Source organism: Carassius carassius, chromosome 35 (genome assembly GCF_963082965.1).
Source record: "Carassius carassius chromosome 35, fCarCar2.1, whole genome shotgun sequence".
NCBI lineage: Eukaryota > Metazoa > Chordata > Actinopteri > Cypriniformes > Cyprinidae > Carassius > Carassius carassius.
Genome location: NC_081789.1, coordinates 18,702,044 through 18,724,826, shown reverse-complemented (window position 1 = coordinate 18,724,826; position 22,783 = coordinate 18,702,044). Strand labels below are relative to the sequence as shown.

The following is a 22,783-nucleotide window of genomic DNA, read 5'->3' as shown; positions in this document are numbered from 1 at the left end:
TCCACTGTATTCAGATGTGTTATATGGATGTTAAATGTTCATTATGGAATCAAAAATGCCTTCAAGGCCCTCTTGGAACCTTTATTTTTAAGAGTGACATGTTGCATCAAACTCATTCAAAGCTCAAGAATTGAGAAGAGAATGACAGACAAAATATTGGATGACCCTTGAGTATCTACTCTAGATTTTTGACCGTTAAATTCCTGCTGTTGAAAAAGGGTAAGACCACCATGACCCTGAGGGGCAGAACGAATTTACTGTTACTACTTCCTAACCACAGGGACTCCAAGCACCAAGAAATGGAGAAGTAAGAAATCCAATATAGATGGCATGGCTTCACTCGGCTCCCCATTGTGCAGTTCATACCAGCAACCCGGGATCAAAACGGTTTTGTCTCTCCCACTAAATTGGTCTGGAGGCCTTGGAGAGCAGTCAACTTTTACTAATGATGTCCTGTGATACATTCACATACATTTTTTGCCCTTTTCACACACACACAAACAAAGAATAATATCCCCTTTTATCACTGTCAGCCACCCCTGACCACTTCCAATCTGCCAGCAACGGGGAAGCAAAACAAACAACTATGGGAGCTAGAGTCCTGAAGGAGAAAAAGAAAGAGGGGAATAGAATAACTGGCCTCGTGTGGAGGCAGAGACAGGGACGGAGCTGGACTGAGCCCGAGAAGAGCTGTCACAGCATCCATTACCATCGCAGCTGAACTCCAGAGAAGCCATCTCAGCAACACGCAGGAAGCTAATTTCATTTGAGATGAAGTCTCTGATGAATTGCTGGGGATTTATCCCCTATAAGTATCCACAGACCTCATTAACAATACCCCAAGACATCATGTTTAGTGCTTTATCAACATCTCCTGGCCCTCGCTAAATTAGTCATATATATAGGCAAGCACATTTTGAGCTATGTTTTGGCCCACAGTTCAACGGCCATTTGTTTCCGTTTTTGTTTTTTCGTTTTCTTCTGATGCCTTACAGCTCCACTGTCAGTAGAACCAATGTAACACATTTAGGAATGGTCACTGGCCATTTATCAAAATAGTTTAATTGGTCTGCCCTATACATAAAATGTAATTGAATGACCCTGAAATGTCACAGTACAGTTCAAAACTTATTTGTAATCTTCCTTAATTACAAGCCTTCATTATTCTTTGAACACAGTAGTGTAGGCTACACAACTTCATATTTTCTCCTAACAAAAATCAAAGATATGATTAAAAAATATAGCTAGGCCTTTTTACATTAAATTGTTTACATTAGATTATGAATTTCGGAATTTATGTTCATGAATATCAATAACGTATTTTTTATTTAAAAAATAAAAGCAATCAGGAGGCTTTGGAACAAAAAACAAAGGGGCTTATTGCATATTTCGGCACTAATCTGGAAGATGAAAGGTTTCAAATATCAATATTTTAAAACTAAATTACATATCTAAATGAATAATAAATCTACTTCAAATTACTACATCTGCCAACATTTCCTTTATAAAGAATGTCTACCTTTTCATGAGACATTTTACTTTTTTTAACAACATCATACTTATAACATATACATATATACTTCAAGCCCTACTTAAAAAAAAAAAAAAAAGCTATAAAATAGCGTCTCATCATTTACCCATAGCCTCCAATGCTTAAGAAGATGGTAAAATATAATTCCATAATACATGACCTCCTTCTGTGATGCTCTCCAGGTCCCGATAAAGCTCAGGCTACACAGATTATTTTCCTGCCATTGAAAACCTCTTGATTAGGCTACTTCTTTTATACGAACGTCTAAATGTCATTTATTTCCTTGTGTCGTTTTTACAAAATTTACATAAAACTCAGACAAGGTCAGATAGCAGCTAAGTCCCTAATTTACTCTAATCAACTTTCATTTGCATGGCGATATTTGCGCGCGTTATTGACGCTAACTGAATAAATGGACTTCTTCAAACTCAAGGGGAGAGGTTTTGATAAGCTCATGGGAGAAGAAGAATAATTTGCATGTATTACTTTGATTAACTTAATAAAGGATTGTCATTCTTGAATTTAGACTTTCATATTCTTTCCAAGAAGCAATCAATAAAGGGCAAGAGCACCTCTTTAGATCATCAGCACACATGAACCCTCTTTACAGGCAAAAAGATAAAGAAATAAAATAAATATATGCCAAGTCCTGAAGCCCCTGTACACTTCTTCATGCCTAAACGATAATAAGATCGGAGACGCAAAATTGTTCCATCTCATATTTGTGACCTTTCACCCAAATGCATTATTAAAGAAGCCATTCCACGCTTCACGATCCACAAATCGATAAGAATGCAGAGGCGACCTCGCGTCCCCTCTAATCTACAAAAAATTACATTCAGACTTATATGAAATGATGCGCAAAAAAATATAGAAACTTGAAAAACTCCCAAATGAGGCCAGTCGGCCGCGGCTGTATGATCTCTAGGCTACTGCAGTGTGATATGATGGGGGTCGGGTCTAACAAACACAAATAAGACCAGAAAGCAAACTGTGCATTGTTTTAACATAAGTAGCATGTTCAAACCACTGTTCAAAAAGACATTTAGTTACCACAAAAGCTACAAGAATGCGCGAAATTACTGCCAGCGAACAAAGTAGCGTTTGCTTGAGGAAGTTACCATAGCAACAGTGCAAAGACAACATGGTTGGCCTTCTGTCTTTTTATAGGATAGTTTTATTACATACTACAAATCATACATTTATTTAGAACGTCTTTAATATTTACGTCATTCACTTCCGAAATACCCACCTAAAAGTCGCTGAATAAAGGTCGTTCACACAGAACGCGTTTTCACATTCCACAGCGTTACTTTTCCAATTTTTTCTTTTGGGTATTTTTTTTTTAATGTGAACACGCAGTAAACGGATGTGTTTGACCAAAAATAAATAAATAAAATAAAATAAAATTATATATATATATGGATGTGTTTGTCTGTTGCGATGCAGCGTCTCGACGTTCCTTAAACATGGCGCTCAATTTAAAAGTTCAACTTTAAAAAATCTCGACGCCTTGCGTTTCCCCCCGTGCTACTTCTCCTATCTCCCGTTTTTCGAAACAAAAGTTCAGTTTAAGAGAAAGTGCACGCTATTCTTATTCGATACTAGGCTATATCAAAAGTAAGCTAAAAATGTATTCATTTGCATAACAATGACTTTGTTAGGTTTCTGTTTCATGGTCTTAAAGATATAGGAAGCACCTGTGGTTAGGTAAAGTTGAAGTGATACTAAAGTTTTTTGACAAAGGTCACAGGCAGTGACTGTTTACATGGACATCAGTTATATAAATTATCTGACTTATTCTAAATTAGACAATATTACAATAAAGGTGTTTGCATGAATTGCTTTTAGAATATCCCATGTTCCCGTTTAACACGTACATAAATCGATTAATGGCACACGTCATTACGTACCCACGTGACGCCATCCGTCCCCTTCAGCATTTCACGAATAAATATAGTTCGTCTTCGTGATGATTCCATATACAGTTGTGGGTTTTTCTCAATGATCCCTCTTGGAACCGAATTTATTTATCTTCACTATTGACTTGCCCATGTGATGCAATGCAATGCCCAATACTTAAAGAGGTAGTTTATTCAGAAAAAAAAAATTCATTTATTCACTCATATGTCAGCACAAACGTGTCGTGTCTAACGTTATTTCTTCTGAAAAACAAATCAAAATATAATTTTGCTAATTAACTCAAACATTAAATGATAGCTGGTCATGTGGTTGTGAACTTGGATGGCCAATGCAAGTCATGCATCTGTAAACAATACGATATGCAAATGATGTCTGTGAGCTGCAGACTCTTGATTCCTTATGGACGTCAGAAAGTATTTACAGATGAAAATATATCAAAATCAAAATCTAGTGTTAGCCTACCAATAAATAATCATTTGGCATGCAATAAAACAATTGTAATCCTATTTACTTGTGTCTCCAACGACAGGATCTTTGGTGAAAATGTTTGAGTTGTCTTTCCTCTTCCTCCTTCTCTCCCTCTTTTTAAATAAATTCAAATTATCGAGTCAGTTGAACAAAATTAGGGTCCTTTTGTTTTTATTAGTGCGTACTACTGTTGAAAATTACAGATGATCATTGCGTTCTAGATTGCTATTGTTGTTCCGATCATCGACTGTCATTCTAAACTTAAGCTAACAAAGTCATTAAATTGACTCCCTCGCGCTCTCATTATGCGTGGGGTTAATAACCACTAATTAACTTTGCTTATGCGCGCGTCTGAGAGCACGTCTTTTTGTTCGCCCTTTCAAGCAGAGTAGCATCCAATTAAGTCACAGCAACAGGAATGAAGACACACCACCTCTAGAGCACAACTGTCATCTGTGTGGCTCCTAAACTCAACAGTGAGCCGCTAACCACACAGTAACCTCTACCATCAACTAATTAATAATCTGAACTTCCTGTCTAATGCATGTTTTGAGATGGCAGATAGATAAATAGATAGATAGATAGATAGATAGATAGATAGATAGATAGATAGATACTGCTAAAAAAATTAATATGCAATTATCCATGATTAGATCCATCATCAAAACGAAATGTGGCGGAAACTTTCCACATGCATTACAGCTGATAATTTAAAATAGCGTCAATCATGAAGAAGTTCTCGTTTAGTTTTTCTTTCTTTTTTTTCTTTTTTTGCTCAACCGACTGAATTTATCCCTGAGCGCTTTTGTTAACTCCAGAAGATGGCGCTGCTTGAAAACGTGGGAGTGATGGAGTCTATATTAGGGATTTGGACACACTCTAAGACACAGCTGTTGATCTGTGGGGTATAACATCATCGAAACGATGTAAAGTGTCACCTACTGTTACTTACAGTTTGAGGAAAGCTTCTTGTGATCGGAACAGAGGTTGGTTTGCATACGCGTATCCAAAGCCCGACGAATTATGGGCCATGTAAACCCTGCAAAACAGAAGACGATTGTAGAAATTATCAAGTTAGGCTGTTGTGAAAATATGACACACTGTGGTATCGGGTAATAGAGGAGCGTGAAACTGACTGGCACCCACTAACAGTTTGCCTGCCCGCACGTAGAGCGCTAAATACTAGACTCAGGACCGAATATGGAAAAATTGCGCATTTTTTTTTCAAATGGGTGCGTGTAATTAGTGCATTTAAACAAAGCGCGGATGTCCTGCTGGCCCTGACATTTCTTTTCTTGGGTTAATAACAGAGCGTGTATAAATGAATCAAATTGTGCCCCCAAATTACATAGAGACTTTAAATACCCGTCTGCATTACGCGCCTGTTTGGGAACGAGAAAAATGTCTTATATTTTTATTACTGTCATTACTCTTTTCTGTTGATCTGCTTGGTGCTTAAGTTTCGAGGGGTGGGTTGTTCTATGTTCAGTGTTGTTTATGAAGCTGATATCTCAAAGTCCAATTAAAGCCAAACATTAAAACTTTCACAAATGTTTTTAAGCACGAGAATTTTTCACACACTGTATTTTCACGACCCTAAACTCAGTCAGCCCAAGAGCAGAACCGTGTAGGCTAACCTATGAAGAGGAGAGTGTAAATTGCAGCTTCGTTGCAAGTTTGGGATTGAATTGTGAAAATGATCCTTTTAACATTGATGGGTCTGAGCGGCGGTTAGGGTCATGCCATCCGCAGCAGGTTAAATAGACTTTCATTTAAAATTACATTCTCAATCTGTCTCTCCAGTCTTCTGCTGGAGTCTAGATGCCTGCAGTACGCTCTCATCGGCCTATTATCACCACCCTCACTTTTTAAGTCAATCATCTATGGCTATCTGATCGCTTCACTCTGAGAGGACAGGCAATTAGGCTAGGTGTGTGTACTACCGTTTTTATACAGTCTATGGTGTAGGCACAAGAGGACCAGGTGAACAATTCACCCGGTCAGGCCCTGCCTCTACTAAATGGGCTTGTGTCTCCTTTTTTGAAATGGATATGGTGTAAAATAACATCAAATATACTACCACAACTAAACATATAGATAAGACAGAACAACCAAAATTAGACAAACGGGCTTTGTTATTTTAAAAAGTTGCAAAAAAATAAATGCATGGCACGAACGTATTCAAATAATATAAAATAAAAAAGCAAGAATGCTCTTTCAGCATTATTTAAAAAAAAATTGTTTTATGTATTTGTTGTATTTTTTTGTAATGTCTGTGTATTTGAATACCTTCTTTTTTGTATTAATTTTAATTTATTTAGCCTATGAATTAAAAAAAGACAGCGATATAATAATAGCCTAATAATAATAATAATAATAATAATAATAATATATTTGAGTTATGATTAAAAATGAAACATTCAACATCTTGGTAAATAAAACGTTTCTAAAAGTGTTTCCCACTTGTTTAGATAGCCCAAATCATTTTATTTCAGTTCGGAGTTTTTTTTTTTTTTTTTTTTTTACTTATCTGCAACGTATTTAGACTTTCTTTATTAATCTAATTTCAGTCTAAATGTGGAGGTGCTTATCAGCGAGTTCAGTAATCCATCACAACATTCGCGGAGTTCATACCGTTTAACTTTAATGGAAAAATATATAAAGATCCCCCTTGTTCCCTTGGGAGCCAATCAGGTTTGCTTTACACGTCAATGCAACAGAACGGAGAGCGGAGCTACTGGGGATTAGTGCATATGGCATTAGCGGCCAGGGTGGGATAGGCAAGAGAGACGATTCAGATACAGTGCGAGAGAGAGTAACAGTCACCCACTCGAGCACAACCTCGGACGACACAAATATGACTAGTCAGTACGACGACAATAGCCGCGACCGAAGCGAATGTAAAAGCAAGTCGCCCACCGTGCTTTCCTCCTACTGCATAGACAGTATACTGGGCAGAAGAAGCCCGTGTAAAGTCAGACAACTGGGAGCGCAAAGTTTGTCAACACCCGTCAGACCGGACCACGACCAGTCAGCAGAAGGTAAGCGCCTAGACGCTTTGACGTTATTTCTTTTCTGCTGTTTTACGTTTTGGTCACAAACATGGCACACAGTTAATTGATTTCGTGTGCATTTAACTTCACAGTTGTAGAAATGTGTAGCCTACAAAAATAGTCTCATGGTCAGAAGCAACACCTCTGCGTGTGAAAACAAAGTCCTGAAAGTTTTGAGAACCTCTCAAATAATAAAAAATAATAATTAAATGAACAGCACTGAAATGCTTAACTTGTTATTACACGCTTCTTTTCAAAATGCTTTACAACTTTATTGATAATCGTCTGATCTAAAAGTTCCTTAGAAAACTGTGAAAGAACCCACATGGTTTCTTAATGGACCAATACTTTAATCAGGCTAACAAAAATGTATTAAATCAGAAATCATATGAATGTTGCCATAAATCATGGCAATCATTCATGGTATATATATATATATATATATATATATATATATATATATATATATATCAAATTTCCATATAGCCATGACTATAGTACACGATTGAAGAATCTGTATAAAAAAACTTTTTATTTTTACTAACTGTATATTTAAAAAATAAATAAAAACAACATTATGCAAAAATGATTCTTGATATGTTTTTGGCTGAACCACCAAAACATTTTTAAGAGTGCGTGATATTTACAATATTCCTAGAGCTGAACAGGTGAATTCACAGTGCTTGGTGCATTTAAAAATCTTATATTCTTTTATCTTTCCAGTCACCTCCAAAGAGAACTCGTTTGACGCGGACATGCACCTGCCGCCCAAACTGCGCCGGCTCTACGGCCCTGGGGGGAAGTACCTGGACTCCGGGAGGGGGTTTCACGAGCATCTAGAGAAGGGTGAGAGGGAGAGACTGCTGGACCAAACCTGTGAGAGTCTCAAAATCAGCCAAGCGCCACAAGTCAGCATCAGCCGTAGCAAGTCATACAGGGAGAACGCGCCCTTCAGCCAGAGTGATGAAGGCCAGAGCCCCGAGCACACGGCGCAGGAGCTGATGGAGCTCAGCACACTGAAGTTTGAAGAGGACGTTGTCAAAGAGGAGGCGTGCGGAGACGCCAGTCTGTCTCCCAAGGATGAAGAGAGCCTGCACAACGATGGGGATGTAAAAGATGGCGAGGACAGTGTGTGTCTGTCGGCCGGCAGCGACTCGGAGGAAGGGATGCTTAAACGAAAGCAGAGAAGATACAGGACTACCTTCACCAGCTATCAGCTGGAGGAACTGGAGAGAGCCTTCCAGAAAACACACTACCCTGATGTGTTCACTAGGTACAGTAGATATACCACTTATTATGGTTTATAGATTTTAATTATGAACAGAATGCATGCCTTAAAATGAACGAAAAGAATAAGTATTTTTTCCTAAATATTAAAAATGCATGTAAATAAAATAGTTTATTGTTAAATTCAGATCTGTGTATTTTAATCATCGAAATAACATCACGAATCCATAGCCTACTTTATTTTTTCCAATCCAAATCAACAATTGAAGAAATAAACAATTTCATATTTATATTTAAATTATAAATATTTGTAACATTTTAAAAATACAAAGCCCCAGGGGTGTGTGTGTGTGTATGCAGGTAGATTAATGAAATAAAACCTTTGTGCCCAACACATTTGTGGTGGATATATGTATATATTCCGTTTTGAAATTAAATTTTATTTTGTTTTGATTCCCTCGGGGGAAAAATTACACCGGTTGATCGTTTTATATTAAATCGAGTATAATTGGCGTGACATTCTGATATCAGAGAAATAATCACTAAAACGTGCGCACCCTCGTCTGTGTCCTGTCCTGTACACTTTATTTTTATAAAACTGAAACTCACATTATTCTCTATGGATCAGTTAGTTAATAGACTACTGCTAGCATCACTGTGAACATTCGTGACCGTCAAAATAAATATACGTGGGCCTTAAAAGAGCTCAACAACAGCAACAGCCTACTTAAAACTCAAATATATAAATTAATAGTTTTAATTAAGAGCATTAGAAAAGTAAGCCAAAAAAATGCGGACAAGACAAACTGAAACATATACGTTAAGCATAGTATAAACAATGAAAAATTTCGTGGTTTTAAATAAAATAGCATAATAAAATTAGGCCTATTTTTTATATGAATGTGATGTAGCCTACTTTGTCCTTATGTCATCGATATAAAATTCAGTTTGAGTTATACTATTTTGAGTTATTCATTACAGACGTTTAGACAATTTTGTTTATTAAAAATGTTGCTATAGCCTACAACTGATGTTCTTTATTTTAAAAGGGAAATCAGTTTACGAAATTTGAACATTAATAAGAATTTTGTATTTGAACTTTATTTGGAAAACGTTGCCCCACATTTATTCGTATAGTCACGTTGCATAAAAGAAAAAATAATCAATATGCCACACAACATAAGTCTATCAAATAAAAAACATCAGTCTGCCTAATGACAGATTTACCCGAGGACCGTTTTTCTTTAACAAAAATGTTCGTTGTTGATCATGAAATATCGATGTTTATATTGACGTGGTAGATAATTGTCATAAATTTAGCCAGGTATATTTTCAGTAAATGCTCAATTGTCATATAATAGTCTAGATGCCATTATTTCCATCATTATGTTGTTACAGTCAGTGCACTAAAGCCTCGCCCAACGAAACGATCCATTATATAAAAAAAATACAAGTTACCCGTTCGATTCTCATCAGCCCTAAATTGCTTTCACAGGTTTCTGACAATTTAGGCAAAATCTGTTTTCTTGCGGTGTTTGTGTTAAAAGAAATCCCTGCACACATTTTGATGATCTATGTTTTCTATTCCAGAGAGGAGCTCGCGATGAGGCTGGATCTGACAGAAGCGCGCGTTCAAGTGAGTGCTTACTTTTCTTCCTTTCGAGCATAAAAATAAAACAAACTATATCGAATTTAAATGCACAATAATATTAACGAGTAAGCTACTGTACAAAACACAACTGAGAACGTTGACTCCATTCAGATGTTAAAAGCATTTAAATTGCAACGAATTGAGAGAAATTGGCTGTGATATGACCACTTGACGACATTTTAAAGGTAAAGATTAACTAAATGATGTGAGCCTGCGGATTCTTGCAATTTGCTTACTTATAGGCGTTAAGACAATACACCTAATGGTCTATATTTAATTTCATTTTAAAGTGACAATCGTAAACTTGGGTAAATGACCCTGTACGTCATGGCAAGGTCTTTCCTGTTATCGAAAGTTATTATACACAATAGAGCGAACATTTTAGCGGCAATTACACAGACGCCCCTGATTCATAAAAGCGCACTTAGCGAGAGAGCAAACACTGCTATTCCAGGGAGAAAATGGTGTTTGAATTCTCATCGCCGGCGCGGGGGAGAGGGAGGGGGAGGGGTAGGGGGATAATGCTATTTGATTTCCCATTTTGTGATTGCAATAGACCGGCATTGATCCGATGCTTTGCACTTGGAACGAGTGAGAGACTATTAAGGGTGTTTGCCTCCCCTCCTTTCTCTATTCAAAGCGTGGCTCGCATGTTCAAGCCCAACTCTCATAACCAAAGAGACAGTGCAAACATGAGGGTTATTGGCCATGTAAAACAACAGATGTCAATTTGGAGATGTGGGAGAACAAATCACTTAACAGGCACGATCAGGAGGTGATAAAGCTAATAAATGCCCCAGGGGCCATGCAAAAACGGTTTGGAGCATGTGTGAAAGGGGCCGAGGTCCCTGTTGGTTTGTCTGTTTACACTTTCCTGCATTATGAGATCCCTGTCTGCAGGTCGTGTTCTTGCTGCACAACCTAGTGGGGTTTAGCAGGACAGGAGGGGGATCGTGGGAAAGTTAAATAGCCTTTTCAAGCAACTTACATTTGGAGGAATTTAAAGTGCATTAATTGTTATTGGATGTCGTTCAGCTGTTATTCCGACATCTTTTGTTAACACGGCTCTTAATTACCACGCTCCACCCCGTTTTTTGCTCTGCCCGAACCAGATTTTAATTAGCAAAGTTAGGGTAACAGACCGTAAGTTTGGCGCCATGTAATTACCCTTGACTTCCAGCCTATTTGTCACCTCATTAAAGCGAACCAAATATTGCACATGAACAAGTGCGACAAGCTCATGCTTAAATGACCATGCAGGCTGTCAGGTGGAATATTAATGTCTCTGGATCAGAAACAGAAGAGACAAATTCTTAAGGCCAGCTATTTAAGTGTGCTCCTCACCAAAATCGCATAGATGCATTAATCTGAACACCAGCATTTGTTAGTAAAGTTTGGACTTTAATGAGGCTTCTCTCCCAACTCTTAGGTTTGGTTTCAAAATCGAAGAGCGAAGTGGAGGAAACGTGAAAAGGCAGGTGTCCAGGCTCACCCCACAGGCTTGCCCTTTCATGGGCCGCTGGCAGCTGCTCACCCCCTGAGTCACTACCTGGAAGGAGGACCCTTCCCACCTCACCCAGCTCTGGAGTCAGCGTGGACCGCCGCTGCAGCAGCTGCTGCCGCATTCCCAGGTCTGGCACCACCCCCAAACAGCTCCGCCCTCCCTCATGCCACACCCCTAGGCCTAGGAACCTTCCTGGGCACAGCGATGTTCAGGCATCCGGCCTTCATTGGACCTACTTTTGGCAGGTAAAGACCATGCGATAACAAGGCTCCAAAAGCTTTTGCAGTGATGCCATAGAAGAACCATTTTGGATTCTCCAAAGAACCTATAAGTGAACAATTCTTAAAAGAACCTTTTTCCAGGCTAAAGACTCTTTTGTGCAATGTCAAGGTTCCATTGATGCTAAAGGTTCCTCATGGAACCATAGATGCCAATAAAGAACCTTTATTTCTAAGAGTAATTATCACATCTAATAAATGCCCATGGCTCTTCTGTAGTACACTGGAGTCATCCGACTGATACTAAACCTAAAAATTAGCTGTATAATCACTGGTGTGAGCATGAGTGCAGTACATTGTATCACAGGAACTCTCTTCTGTTTAGACTCTTCTCAAGTATGGGTCATCTGACCAGTGCTTCCACGGCCGCTGCTCTCTTGCGCCAAACTGCACCGCCAGTGGAGGGTCCAGTGCAGCCGCCGACAACCCTACCAGAACCACCTTCTTCCTCATCTTCTACGGCCGCCGACCGCAGGGCATCCAGCATCGCAGCTCTGCGTCTCAAAGCAAAGGAACATTCGGCCCAGTTGACCCAACTGAACATCCTGCCGTCCGGCACTGCGGGGAAGGAAGTGTGCTGATCCTTCTCCTTAAAAACAAAACAAAATATTAAAGAAACCATCTCAACAAAAAGCACGACCAAATCCATATAGCACTAGCACACCAGAGACCCGTTTGACACTGGAGTCACTACTTCACTGCGCCTCCCACTGGACAACATCACTATAATTTACACAGTGCACCAAACATGTTTCAAAACCCTGAACATAAAGATTCTGAGTGTAATGTAGGCTTCTCAGAGGGTAAGTTAGAGAGGCTGTGTTTGGTAAAGTCATTGAATAAGTTGTGTATTTGGGTCAGGATCAAATGTGGTAAGACCCATTTACTGTACACTCACACAGAAAAGAATCATTGGAGCCACACTGCAATACACACAGAACTCGACATTTCTTCCTCTTCTCTCAGTGCTGAAGCAGAGATGGGTCAATATGCCAAAGGGAACTGCCACAACTACCCATCCTGAACCATATCCATTCACGTTTGGCCTCAATATTGGGAAAACAAATCAAATTTTTGAAAACAAATACTCAGCTTTACTTTCTGTTCGTTTCCAATTCTCATGTTAAATATGATATTTAGGAAAAAAATAATGAAAAAGAAATGTTTTGTTTGTTTTAAGGATGAACAATGTGAAAATCTAAACTTTAGCTTGTTTACTGATCTGTTAAGGGTATCCTGTATATATAGCTCTGTTAAAAAAAGGAATGAAAATGGGGGCAAAATGACAAGAAAAAAAAATAGTTTATTTCAAAAGATGTTTTGAGAATATGCTCTCGGTGTAGTACTGTAGGAATGGTTTCACGTAGATTCATCCTCTGTTCGTTTGATTCAAATTTTAGATTTTTAGATGAGTATTTATGTCTGCCCGGTAGAGAGCCTGAAATCCAGAACGGGAAGTTTTGCTATTCAGTGAGAATTTTCCCTGTCGCGCGCAGGGACCAAGTCGAAATAAAAGAAACTTGTGAAACAAAGACCCTCCTGTATTATTTACAACTGATAATGCGAATTAAGTTTACTGAAATAATAAGTTTACACTTTTTAAAGGTTATCAATATGAAAAAGAGAGAGATAAAATTAAAACACCATTAGTGTAGGCTATAGCCTACTTGGGAAACGAAATATTTCTGCAGTTCTAAAATAAAGCAAATCAAACTTTATTTTATATTAAAAATATGAAATAAGAAGTCGATCACAAATAAACATCTGTTACAAAATATAACTAGGCATAATATTTTTTTTTATCGTAAATGCTTCAATGGCGCGATTATTTGACTATCTAATGATCATACACATATATGCGCTTCTATAGTGCCGATTAATAGTCATAAGAGTCTATTTCTAAAAGTAAATGGGCAATTATTCGGCGGGGAGCATGGAGTAATAAGAGAAAACAATTTAAGTGGTCACTTAAAAATGAATCAATTACCACAGCAGTTCAGTGTGGCTAACTGCAATCATAAACATTCATGTCGTGGAAAGAGCCTTTTTCCGTTTATTTCAGTTTGCTATAAATGATTGATAATATATTGTATTTATTTGTATTTAGTCAGATGATGATATTCATGACGGCTCTATTCTTCAAGCCTTGACAAAAAGCGACTTGTAATTATTCTGCCATCTCATCCGATGTAGGCCTTACAACTTGTAGAAGCGCTAAATTGGACGCAACATCTGTAAATGCCCAACTCTGTTAAGTCCCTTTCTCATTAATGAAGTAACAAGCAGTTTATCAAAAGTCTTTCTTTCGAATTCCTTATTTAATTCCCCAAATCCCTCTCCTTTGGATCTCACGGGCGAAGCGATGCCATTACTGCAATCAATGCGCTCCATTCAAACGAAGTCATTTTCGCCCATTTGACCCATCCATGGTGTCGAGCCAAATCGCGTGAAATTACCTCAAGGATTACTTTTCTTCTTTATCGCGCGCGCCGCTGAAAAGATTTCTCCTTTCCTTGTTTTACCCGCGCTAATCCGTTTCATTATGACGCCACAAACAAGCAGGATCAGTAAAGATTGAACCAACGAAATGAAGACGGGTTTGGAGGCGTGCATGGGGGATCAGTGCTCTTATAACGCCCAACAAATTCTTCTACTAAATATCGCGCGTTAAGGAACCCCCCCCCGCAGCAAGTCCATATTAAACATGTTGGCATGCGAGAATGTTCAAAGGAGCATTAAGCAAAGGAAACCAATTTTCTCTCTAGTGCCATACCTCCAAGTGAGGTGCATAGACTTTCCCCCCCTTTATTTGTGGAAGGGACCACTGGAGCGTGCAGCCCACTTCTGTTGGGATTTTTATGAGATTTTCCAGAATGCCTTAATCTTATTGTGAACATTATTAATGAATCGCAAACCAATTTGCTCGTAATATCTGGGGAATGCTCGCCACAATTGTAGAGGCATTGACCTGAAGTGCTTAGGGCGACTTTCTCTTTAACTCTTTTCTTACAATTCATGAATGAATGAAGAAACAGGCTTTGTGGAGACTAAATTTGCCTCTCTATTTGTGGAGTGTGTGTAGATGATTCATTGCCAACGTTCTGACCACATATGCTAAAACACCTGTTTGGGAACCACCAACAAAAATCAAAGGCACCAAGTCATTCCAGCAAAATGAGTGCATGCTTCATTTTCAAAAAGCAATTCACAACCCAACTGAAACATTCAATCAGACAAAAAATGGTTTTAAGTGTTAATAAATTATACTGTAATGTATTTGTGGATATATCAGTCTTCAAAAAAAAAAAAGTTAACAATTGTATAGCCATTTTAGTTTTGCTCAAGTTCATGACAAAGATTATATATATATATACACACACACAAATATCAAGTTTTTAATCCGTAAATGGTTTACTGTGCAAAATCTTGGTAAGCAGCGTTCCATTAAAAAAAAAAAAAAAAAAAAAAAAAAAAAAAAAAAAACATTATACTTACAAACCTTTGTCCTTAAAGAGTTCATTATGAAAATGTTTTATGGAATTGTGCATCATTTTAATAATCCTTATGATTGTAGCAGGGTGGATACAGTGCATCTCTTTAATATAATATGTCTATTAGATTAAAACAAATAATAATAATACAAACAAAAGAATAAACAGGAGAGAGAATCATTTTTGGCATCTTTCTAGGAAAAAAAAATGATTTTTTCTTCTTGTGTAAATGGTAACTTTTAAAAGTAATTGTTTACATGTTCCCATGAAACAGTAAAACAACATAAAATATCAAAATATAAGTACATTTAGAGTTCATAAATGCATGGTAAAATTTCACATGCATTCCCTTGATTTTGGCTCACTGGGCTGTGCTTCAACAACCAGCGAATAATCACACTTTTCCATCTCGACACAGCTCGAGACACCGGGGGTAGGTGAAAGCACTAAAGGCGCTTTGATGAGCCTTTCGTCCCCTATTGGAGCAGTAGAGTAAGAAATCACGGTGAAAAGGGCTGAATAGCGGGCCACTGGAACCCTGTCCCCTTTTGGTGTGCCTTAATTCCCTCGTCTCTTTTACCCTCATCCAATTAGCCTAGTGTATTAAGCGGTTTATCATCTCATAGCCTGCTATTCAGAGAAACAAGAGGAGCACTTTGCAATAGGGCCGGCTTTCCTTTTGACACCCACGGGTACTTACATATTCCACGATGCCATGAATAATAGAGAAAGAATAGGGCACTAATTCCCTCATCAAAGAGAACCTTGTCCACCGCTTTGCTCAACACCACCATTCTGGTCAAAAAGACAGGCAATAAAGCTTAGCATAACAAAAACGAATCATTCTTATTAGCTTAGTGGGGTAAATTAATGCAAAGCCTCGTCTGCATTGAGTGGCCCAGTTTGAAAACAGCCTCTGTGGGCTCGACGAAATCGCGTTTGCGGTTAAAGGAATGTCCTGTTGAAAGCCCCACATCATGCAATGACTTAATCTTGTAAAAGTGCGACATAACATTAAGGAGCTACCTGCATCTGTTAAGTTTCACTCTGAAGCACACATTAAGTTAAATGTATATATAGGCCAATATGAGTTTAATACATCAGCCGCAAAGGCCTACAATGTGCAAAATGCCTTCTGTCATGCTACGGACATAAAGTAGCTCTTAAGTGTTGCTGCACTCTGCAAGGTTGGTGCCATTAGTCGCAACCATTTAAGGCGATTTTTTTTCAAGCATGGCATTTATGGAAATTGACATCTGATGAAATGGTTTAAGACATCGTCTAACTGTCATTATAAACACATGGAATGAGCAAGTGAAGCACCACATTCTTAAAACCGACTCGATTTAAGTGGACTAATCTCCTCGCTTTCACACACTCTTGGCTTGCAATTCTCCAGGTCTTGAAAATGGAGCCTTCCATTTGGAGAAGTTAACTCGCCCTCTTCAAATGTGTAAATGTCATCACTCCCTGCAGCATGGTGAAATAAAATAATCAAAAAGGGGGGAAAAAGGGACATTTTATGAAATAATTTTATTGATGTTTCCATATCAAAAACAATTAAGAATCTTGAGACACTTTTATAAGCAATAAACGTTCAAAATATGCAACACAAGCTGCCACAACGATGCAAGTCTAATAATCGGTCTAATAAATTTGGAACATACCAGCTGAGAGCATTTCAAAAACGAGTTCAATCGTTCAAAACTCCACAAATCACTGGCTATCTCTGTATCATTGGCTAATTGCTGTGCTGTTAAAGATGAAGGGGGTAGTAGAGAAGTCATTACTGAACTAAGACCCCTTCAAACCGCTACAAGCCCCCCATGAACTTGCCTGTCATTACCCCTGATTGTTATCTCTAAAAAGCCAATGTGTGTGGTGCTACCAGGGGAGTGGGGGGCTGGGTTTGTGTTGAGAGTGTCTTTAGCCCCTTATCATGGCTATTTTACCACAGATTCATCATCGATTAGACCTGGACAAAGGCTAAATGGGATGGGACACAAGAACACAGATTAGAGCGAGAGACAGGTGCTCAAACATGGAAAGGTTTGGTGATTACATGCAGATCGACTGTGAGCTCGTCACCTTTGACCTTAATTCACGTCCAAGCCGTCAGGCACAAAAACACTGTCAGGGATTACAAATGCAAATCGAGTGAGCCAGAAAAAAGCATAGATTACAGAATCACAAGGTGTATTTACAGCAGACAGGAATTAAAAGATGAAAACATAACATTGTACGGGTTCTCTTGGTGGGAGGATGGGCATAAATATTATGCCATATCTGATTACCCAGGTTCGCTTCAGGACAGTTGGTCAATACTTGAGGGCTGTAAAGGCCTGGAAAAGTTTGGCGAGGTTGACCTCAGAGTAACCGCTTGTGGAGAGGACGTTGTCGGTTACATCCTTCAGCATTTTGTACACCTCCTTTTCTTCTTTCCAGACATTCTTGAATTTCTCTGAGAAGAGAATGAGACAAAATGTAAAATCAACAGACTTCTAAAACCTTTCGATGCCATTATGATTCCCTTGTTCTTACCTAAAACATAAAAGAGGCTATATATTTTAAATATATATAAACATCCATTTATACTGTATCAAAAATAAATAAAAATCATTATATTACAAAGGCAATATTACATAACTGACACATTGTGATTTTGCTAAGGCCAAACTATTAAAATAAAATTATGGAAAAAATTTACTTTGCATTTAATAATAAATTTTATTTTTAAAAAGAATATAGTCAATGTAGCAAAGTAATTCAACATTTTATTTTGATCATTTATTGAATGTCATAAAAAAGAAAAGTAAAAAAGGTAAAGCTTAATTAGTTAGCATGTTAAAGTACAACCAGTCTTTAAAAAACATCAAATTAACTAGAAAAAAAGTTGATTATACTAAATAACTTAATATATTATAACAATATTCTATGAAAGTACATCACCATATGCCTTTTTTCAGCCATAATATATTTGAATCAGATATTTATTTACTTCTGTCTACATGCAACACCTACAAAACACACAAGCCTTGTAGCAGGCAGGGCTGGAGTTGATCCATAACGAGTCAAAACTGATACGAAAAGAAAAATATCAGTCATAATATCGAACTATGCTCAAGGACATGTGCTTGAGGAGGTCTATCAAGTATTATTTCAAATGAAAGTCTTTGAGAATCGATAAGGAACCGGCAATCCAGGCAGTTTGAGGCTAGAGCGCTGGCGAGAGGGGCTAGGTGTCTGCAGAAGCTAAATAGACTCTTCTGCCAGGGGGCCACGGGGTCATGCAATCGGGTCGATATCCAAGGTCATTTATCCCATCAGGAGGGCCTTGAATACCATAGAGACGATAGAGGAGTCACCGGCAGGCTAGCAGAACTGAATGAGAATTACAGACTGAATCAAAAGCCTTTAACCAAAGACTTTTGTTAAAAGCAAGTCTTTGCTTTGAGAAGAAAGAGCCAAGACGAGTATTAACATGAATGTACCTTGAGAATATGTAAATGACCAGGGTGAAATGTGGCCCTGTACCTTTTATTACCACAAAACGGTTTTTATGCTTGAAAGATGACTGAATCTGTGCCTCCTAAACGTTGCTGGTCACCCAACTGGTGGTCTAGGACTCAATCACAGTCCATCTCCATTAGCAGGTGTAATACAAACAGAGTTACAGAGTTGCCCCATGGGGGAAGAAAGGTCAATCGTAAAAAGTGGCCAAACACGAGCATCAAAAATGAGGGATGGCATTCCAAACGCACCATCTGCAGAGCCACTTACCATTATCGTGCACACATTTCTACCTCTACAAGAAGAAAGAGACTTGAAAAAAAAAACAATGCTGGCACATGGAATAGGGAGAGGGGGACTATTTACCTGAGGAAAGAAAGAAGGGGGGGGGGGGGGGGGGGTGAAGAAAGATGATGATGCATGATCAAGGGAAAGCAATCATGTCATCATTTTTGAAAGGTGGGAGAAAATAAATTTTTTTTCTCTTTCCCACATTCTCCTCTTCTCTTCTTCATTCTTCTCCCTCAATCACTGTGTGCAGAATATATAAAAGAAACCTAAAAGCCACAGAGGTTGTCAGAGACCTCGCATTCCCTCCCGGCCCGGCAGGGGTCGCGTTTAAAATAAATAGCATTTTTAAGAGGAAGAAAAGATGTGAAGAGATAGTGAGGGACGACGTGAGAAAAAGAGTGGAGCAGACAGCAGAAGAAAGAGAGGAATATGGAGCGAAAGAACAGATGAAATAAAGAGAAGGCGATGGGTGCGACAGAGGACAGCGACGACAGTCCAGAGAGAGAGAGAGAGAGAGAGAGAGAGAGAGAGAGAGTGTATCAGCTACCATGTGCTCTAACAAGGTGTAAATACAATAACAAGCATGTAATTAAGTGAGCATGATGAAGTTAATGGGGATCATACATTCCATTTGGGCTGCTTATGAATATTCTATTAGATGTTATCAGGCAGCTGGAATAGCTTTTAATTTAATCATCATTCCGAGCAGAGAAAAGTTCTTTGTGCGAGTGTAATTGCACAGAATGAATAATTGATTTGACAATCGCACCCGCAGACTTCCAGCAGCTCAAGGCAGGCAGAGCGTGGGGGAGGAAGTCTGGGGGAGGGCACGCGCGTCGTGCCCTGAAGAGGTTGCAGAGGAGCTCGCCTGCAAATTGAGCACTATCAGTACACAGATAAAGGACAATTTCTATTTTATCAATGCAGTGAAATTACATTACTGCCTGAACATAATCACACTGCCCACACTTAAGAGGAGACAAGGCAGAGATGGAGAGTGAATTAGAAAGAGCAAGAGATACAGAGAGCGATGGATGCGGAGAGCGGGAGAGAGGAGGAAATGGAACGGAGGGAGCAAAAGGGCTTGCCTAAAAGACGTTATGAATTGCTCTTCATGAAAAGAATGAAATCAGAGTTCAACATGATTTGGAAGTCATTGATATGGGATATCTAATTTCTTCGAAACTGCAGAAAAAACTGTTTTATTATGGAAGGACTCCTGCCGTGCATGAAATTGCCTCCACATTTAACTCAGTAGCTGCAATCAGGCGGAGGACTGTGGTTTACATGTAGATCAGACTCAGAGTCTGCATCTAAATGTCTCTCATTTCTCACATGCGTATGCGCTGATATACACAAAGAAAAATCACCCCACGCACGCTGCATGCAGACACAATGCGTGTGTGCGATATAATCCGCTAACGGAGCCGTTGAGAACATCGGTGAAGGAGGTTGAACAAGAGGATCATGGGACTTTTTTATTTATTTTTATAGTCAGAAGGCCAGAGACTATAGTGGGTCTGCTGATGTGCGTTACAGTAGAATTTGCCCAAAAAGTGAGATATAGAGGTGTCTTAAAATTGAATGCATTTAAAACATTTAATCGTAATTTATATATATATATATATATATATATATAAAAAAAAAAAAGTTGAATGTAATGTGTTTAAATTTACTTAACTGGTTGGCATGTCAAATTTGATATAGGCATTTAGTTTGGTCTGACCTTTAACAAGCTATTCTGAATATGAACAGATGCACAAGTGTCTGTTCAATACACACAAAAACATTATTTTCGGAAAGAAAAAAAAAAGGGAGAAAAAGTTCATAACAGTACAATAATTACTACGATATTTTAAAAAAAGTCAAATGAAGACCTTTGTGTGGTTGGGGACAGTGTTAAATTAAATTCAGGGCTCCTACCCATGTTCTTAACTAAGAAAACTTAAGTCAGTGGAGAAAAAAAAAAGTCAGTGAATTAAATTGTCTCTGACCTTTACAGGGGACTCAACCCTCTTTTTAGTTGTGGTATAGTTTACTGTCTTAGTCTAATTTACATTCACAATGGTGTTTACGGAAGCCAACCAATTTAGAATATAATAATAATACTAACAACAATGACAGTAATAGCCGTATATTGTAAAACAATTGCACTGTAAAATAAATGTAAACTAAGCTGTTCTTAGGCATGGAAAACACCGGATCACGAGCTGATCGATTAAACAAAGTGCGTGTTTCGCTTTGAAACGCATAGCGAAAACAGACTTGATGAAGGGATTAAGCCAAATTGTGCTTTTGATTTTATTTAGAGGTCTAACAATAAGGGTTTTTCACTGCCCGATGCCGATATTTAGAAATCAGGGCAGCCATTGGTTGACATATAATGCCGATTTTTAAAGCCAATATGGCCATTTTTCTTTTTTCCCCCCATTCATCTCATAATAGTGAGTTTGAGCAAATTATTATTGCAGGGTACAAGATAACAGTAAGCAAGTAATAGTAGTAGTAGCCCAATTTAGAGTAATAATGCATGGCTCAAAACTTAAGCATCTTCTCAAAACAGTTCTGAAGCATGCTTTTTGTTTATGTTTACTGACAGACACCAGTGTTTCCAACAGACTGCAAATTTAGCGGAGATATAGCAGTTTCCCCAGTAAAAGCTGTAATCAAATAAGCGCTGCTCACAAACGCTACTTTATCAGGCATTACAGGAAAGACTAAATGAAAATGATATAGAAGCTTTTCTGAAGACAGTCAGTTCTTTTCAATGATAGATTCACATAAAAACACCCTCACTGCATTTTAATTTTGAATCGTGAAGAGCTCATTTTATTCAACGAAATATAATCCTTTTGGAAAATCTATTTGTAGCGGTCAGTTTTGATATGACGAGCCATCACAAATAACTCAATGTATAGGAAACACTGGACACTGTTAGAAGTCAAATGGCCATAGTGATAACAAAAATAAAAGATTTCACACATATTCGACAGCCTGCTGCTCCTAACTGCTTAATTGAACATGTTTCTACTTTCACATGAAAATGACTTGTTGCATTTATGAATATGATAACTTTCCGGCATCAATTCTAGTAAGGTAAAACGTAATTCCGCTTTCAAAACGGTCTGTTTTGCCCTGCCATTAGCTGACGCTTTGTGTGAAAAAGCCTCTGCTGCAGAGTAGGGGTGCGCCATATCATACCGTGCATGATAATACTAGTATAATTTTTTACATGATAAAAAAAAAAAAAGTGTCATAACGCGATATAGCGAAGCAATGATATACTGTATGATGCACATGGTGGCCACGTCGAAGATGTGTGCAGTGTAAATAAGGGGTTATAAGGTGTTTTTTCTGTCTGTGGCAAATGTGTGTGTGCTCGCACTGGCACGACCACCGTGTTGTCCAACTCAACTCGCTGTTATTTCTGTTGGATCTGAGAAACATCAAACGCAAACGAAACGAAAGTTGAACTAAACTGCGCTATGTTTTAGCTGCGCATCGCAGACCATTTATCAGCTCGAACTGCGATGAAACAAACTTGCTCTAGCTCAGAACAACTCTACTCCGGAGCCAAAGTTGATTTCGCAACACTGTTTTTGCACAAATGCAACAGTGCTGCTAAATCATTGAAATTCTGCACAAAATTCTGTTATACACAATGCCGACCTACATCAGGAAATCAGAAGCAGTAAGGCTAACTGTAACCCTGGTGTGGTAGAAATAGACAAATGCTTTACAATCTTTACAATCAAATTCTGTATAAACAATAAAATAAAAGTAATAAATAATAATAAACAAGAAATTAACGTAATATGATTAGTAACTTGCACTTAACACATAAAACAATAGTAAT

General features: G+C 38.3%; 2 protein-coding genes across 2 annotated transcripts in view; one reads left to right on the top strand and one right to left on the bottom strand.

Annotated features, from left to right (window-relative positions):
• Window positions 1–6,659: 6,659 nt before the first annotated feature.
• LOC132115727 (aristaless-related homeobox protein-like) lies at window positions 6,660–13,157 on the top strand. Its single transcript, XM_059524136.1, has 5 exons — window positions 6,660–6,963; window positions 7,699–8,248; window positions 9,793–9,838; window positions 11,283–11,602; window positions 11,961–13,157. Exons 1-5 carry the CDS (start codon window positions 6,780–6,782, stop codon window positions 12,214–12,216), a joined length of 1,356 nt encoding a protein of 451 aa, XP_059380119.1. The 5' UTR covers window positions 6,660–6,779; the 3' UTR covers window positions 12,217–13,157.
• A 3,483-nt stretch (window positions 13,158–16,640) lies between these two features.
• Window positions 16,641–22,783, bottom strand: part of pola1 (polymerase (DNA directed), alpha 1) — a 62,058-nt gene continuing 55,915 nt past the window's right edge. Inside the window, exon 37 of the mRNA XM_059524737.1 lies at window positions 16,641–17,587. Within this exon, the coding sequence (XP_059380720.1) occupies window positions 17,445–17,587 (143 nt within the window). The 3' untranslated portion in view covers window positions 16,641–17,444. The remainder of the gene's footprint in view (window positions 17,588–22,783) is intronic.

Bases quoted from the DNA above. Each gene is read 5' to 3' on its own strand.
- LOC132115727 (XM_059524136.1), top strand. From the start codon at position 6,780: ATGACTAGTCAGTACGACGACAATAGCCGCGACCGAAGCGAATGTAAA. The intron at 6,964-7,698 runs GTAAGCGCCTAG...TTATCTTTCCAG, and splicing joins CCACGACCAGTCAGCAGAAG to TCACCTCCAAAGAGAACTCG. The intron at 9,839-11,282 runs GTGAGTGCTTAC...CCCAACTCTTAG, and splicing joins TGACAGAAGCGCGCGTTCAA to GTTTGGTTTCAAAATCGAAG.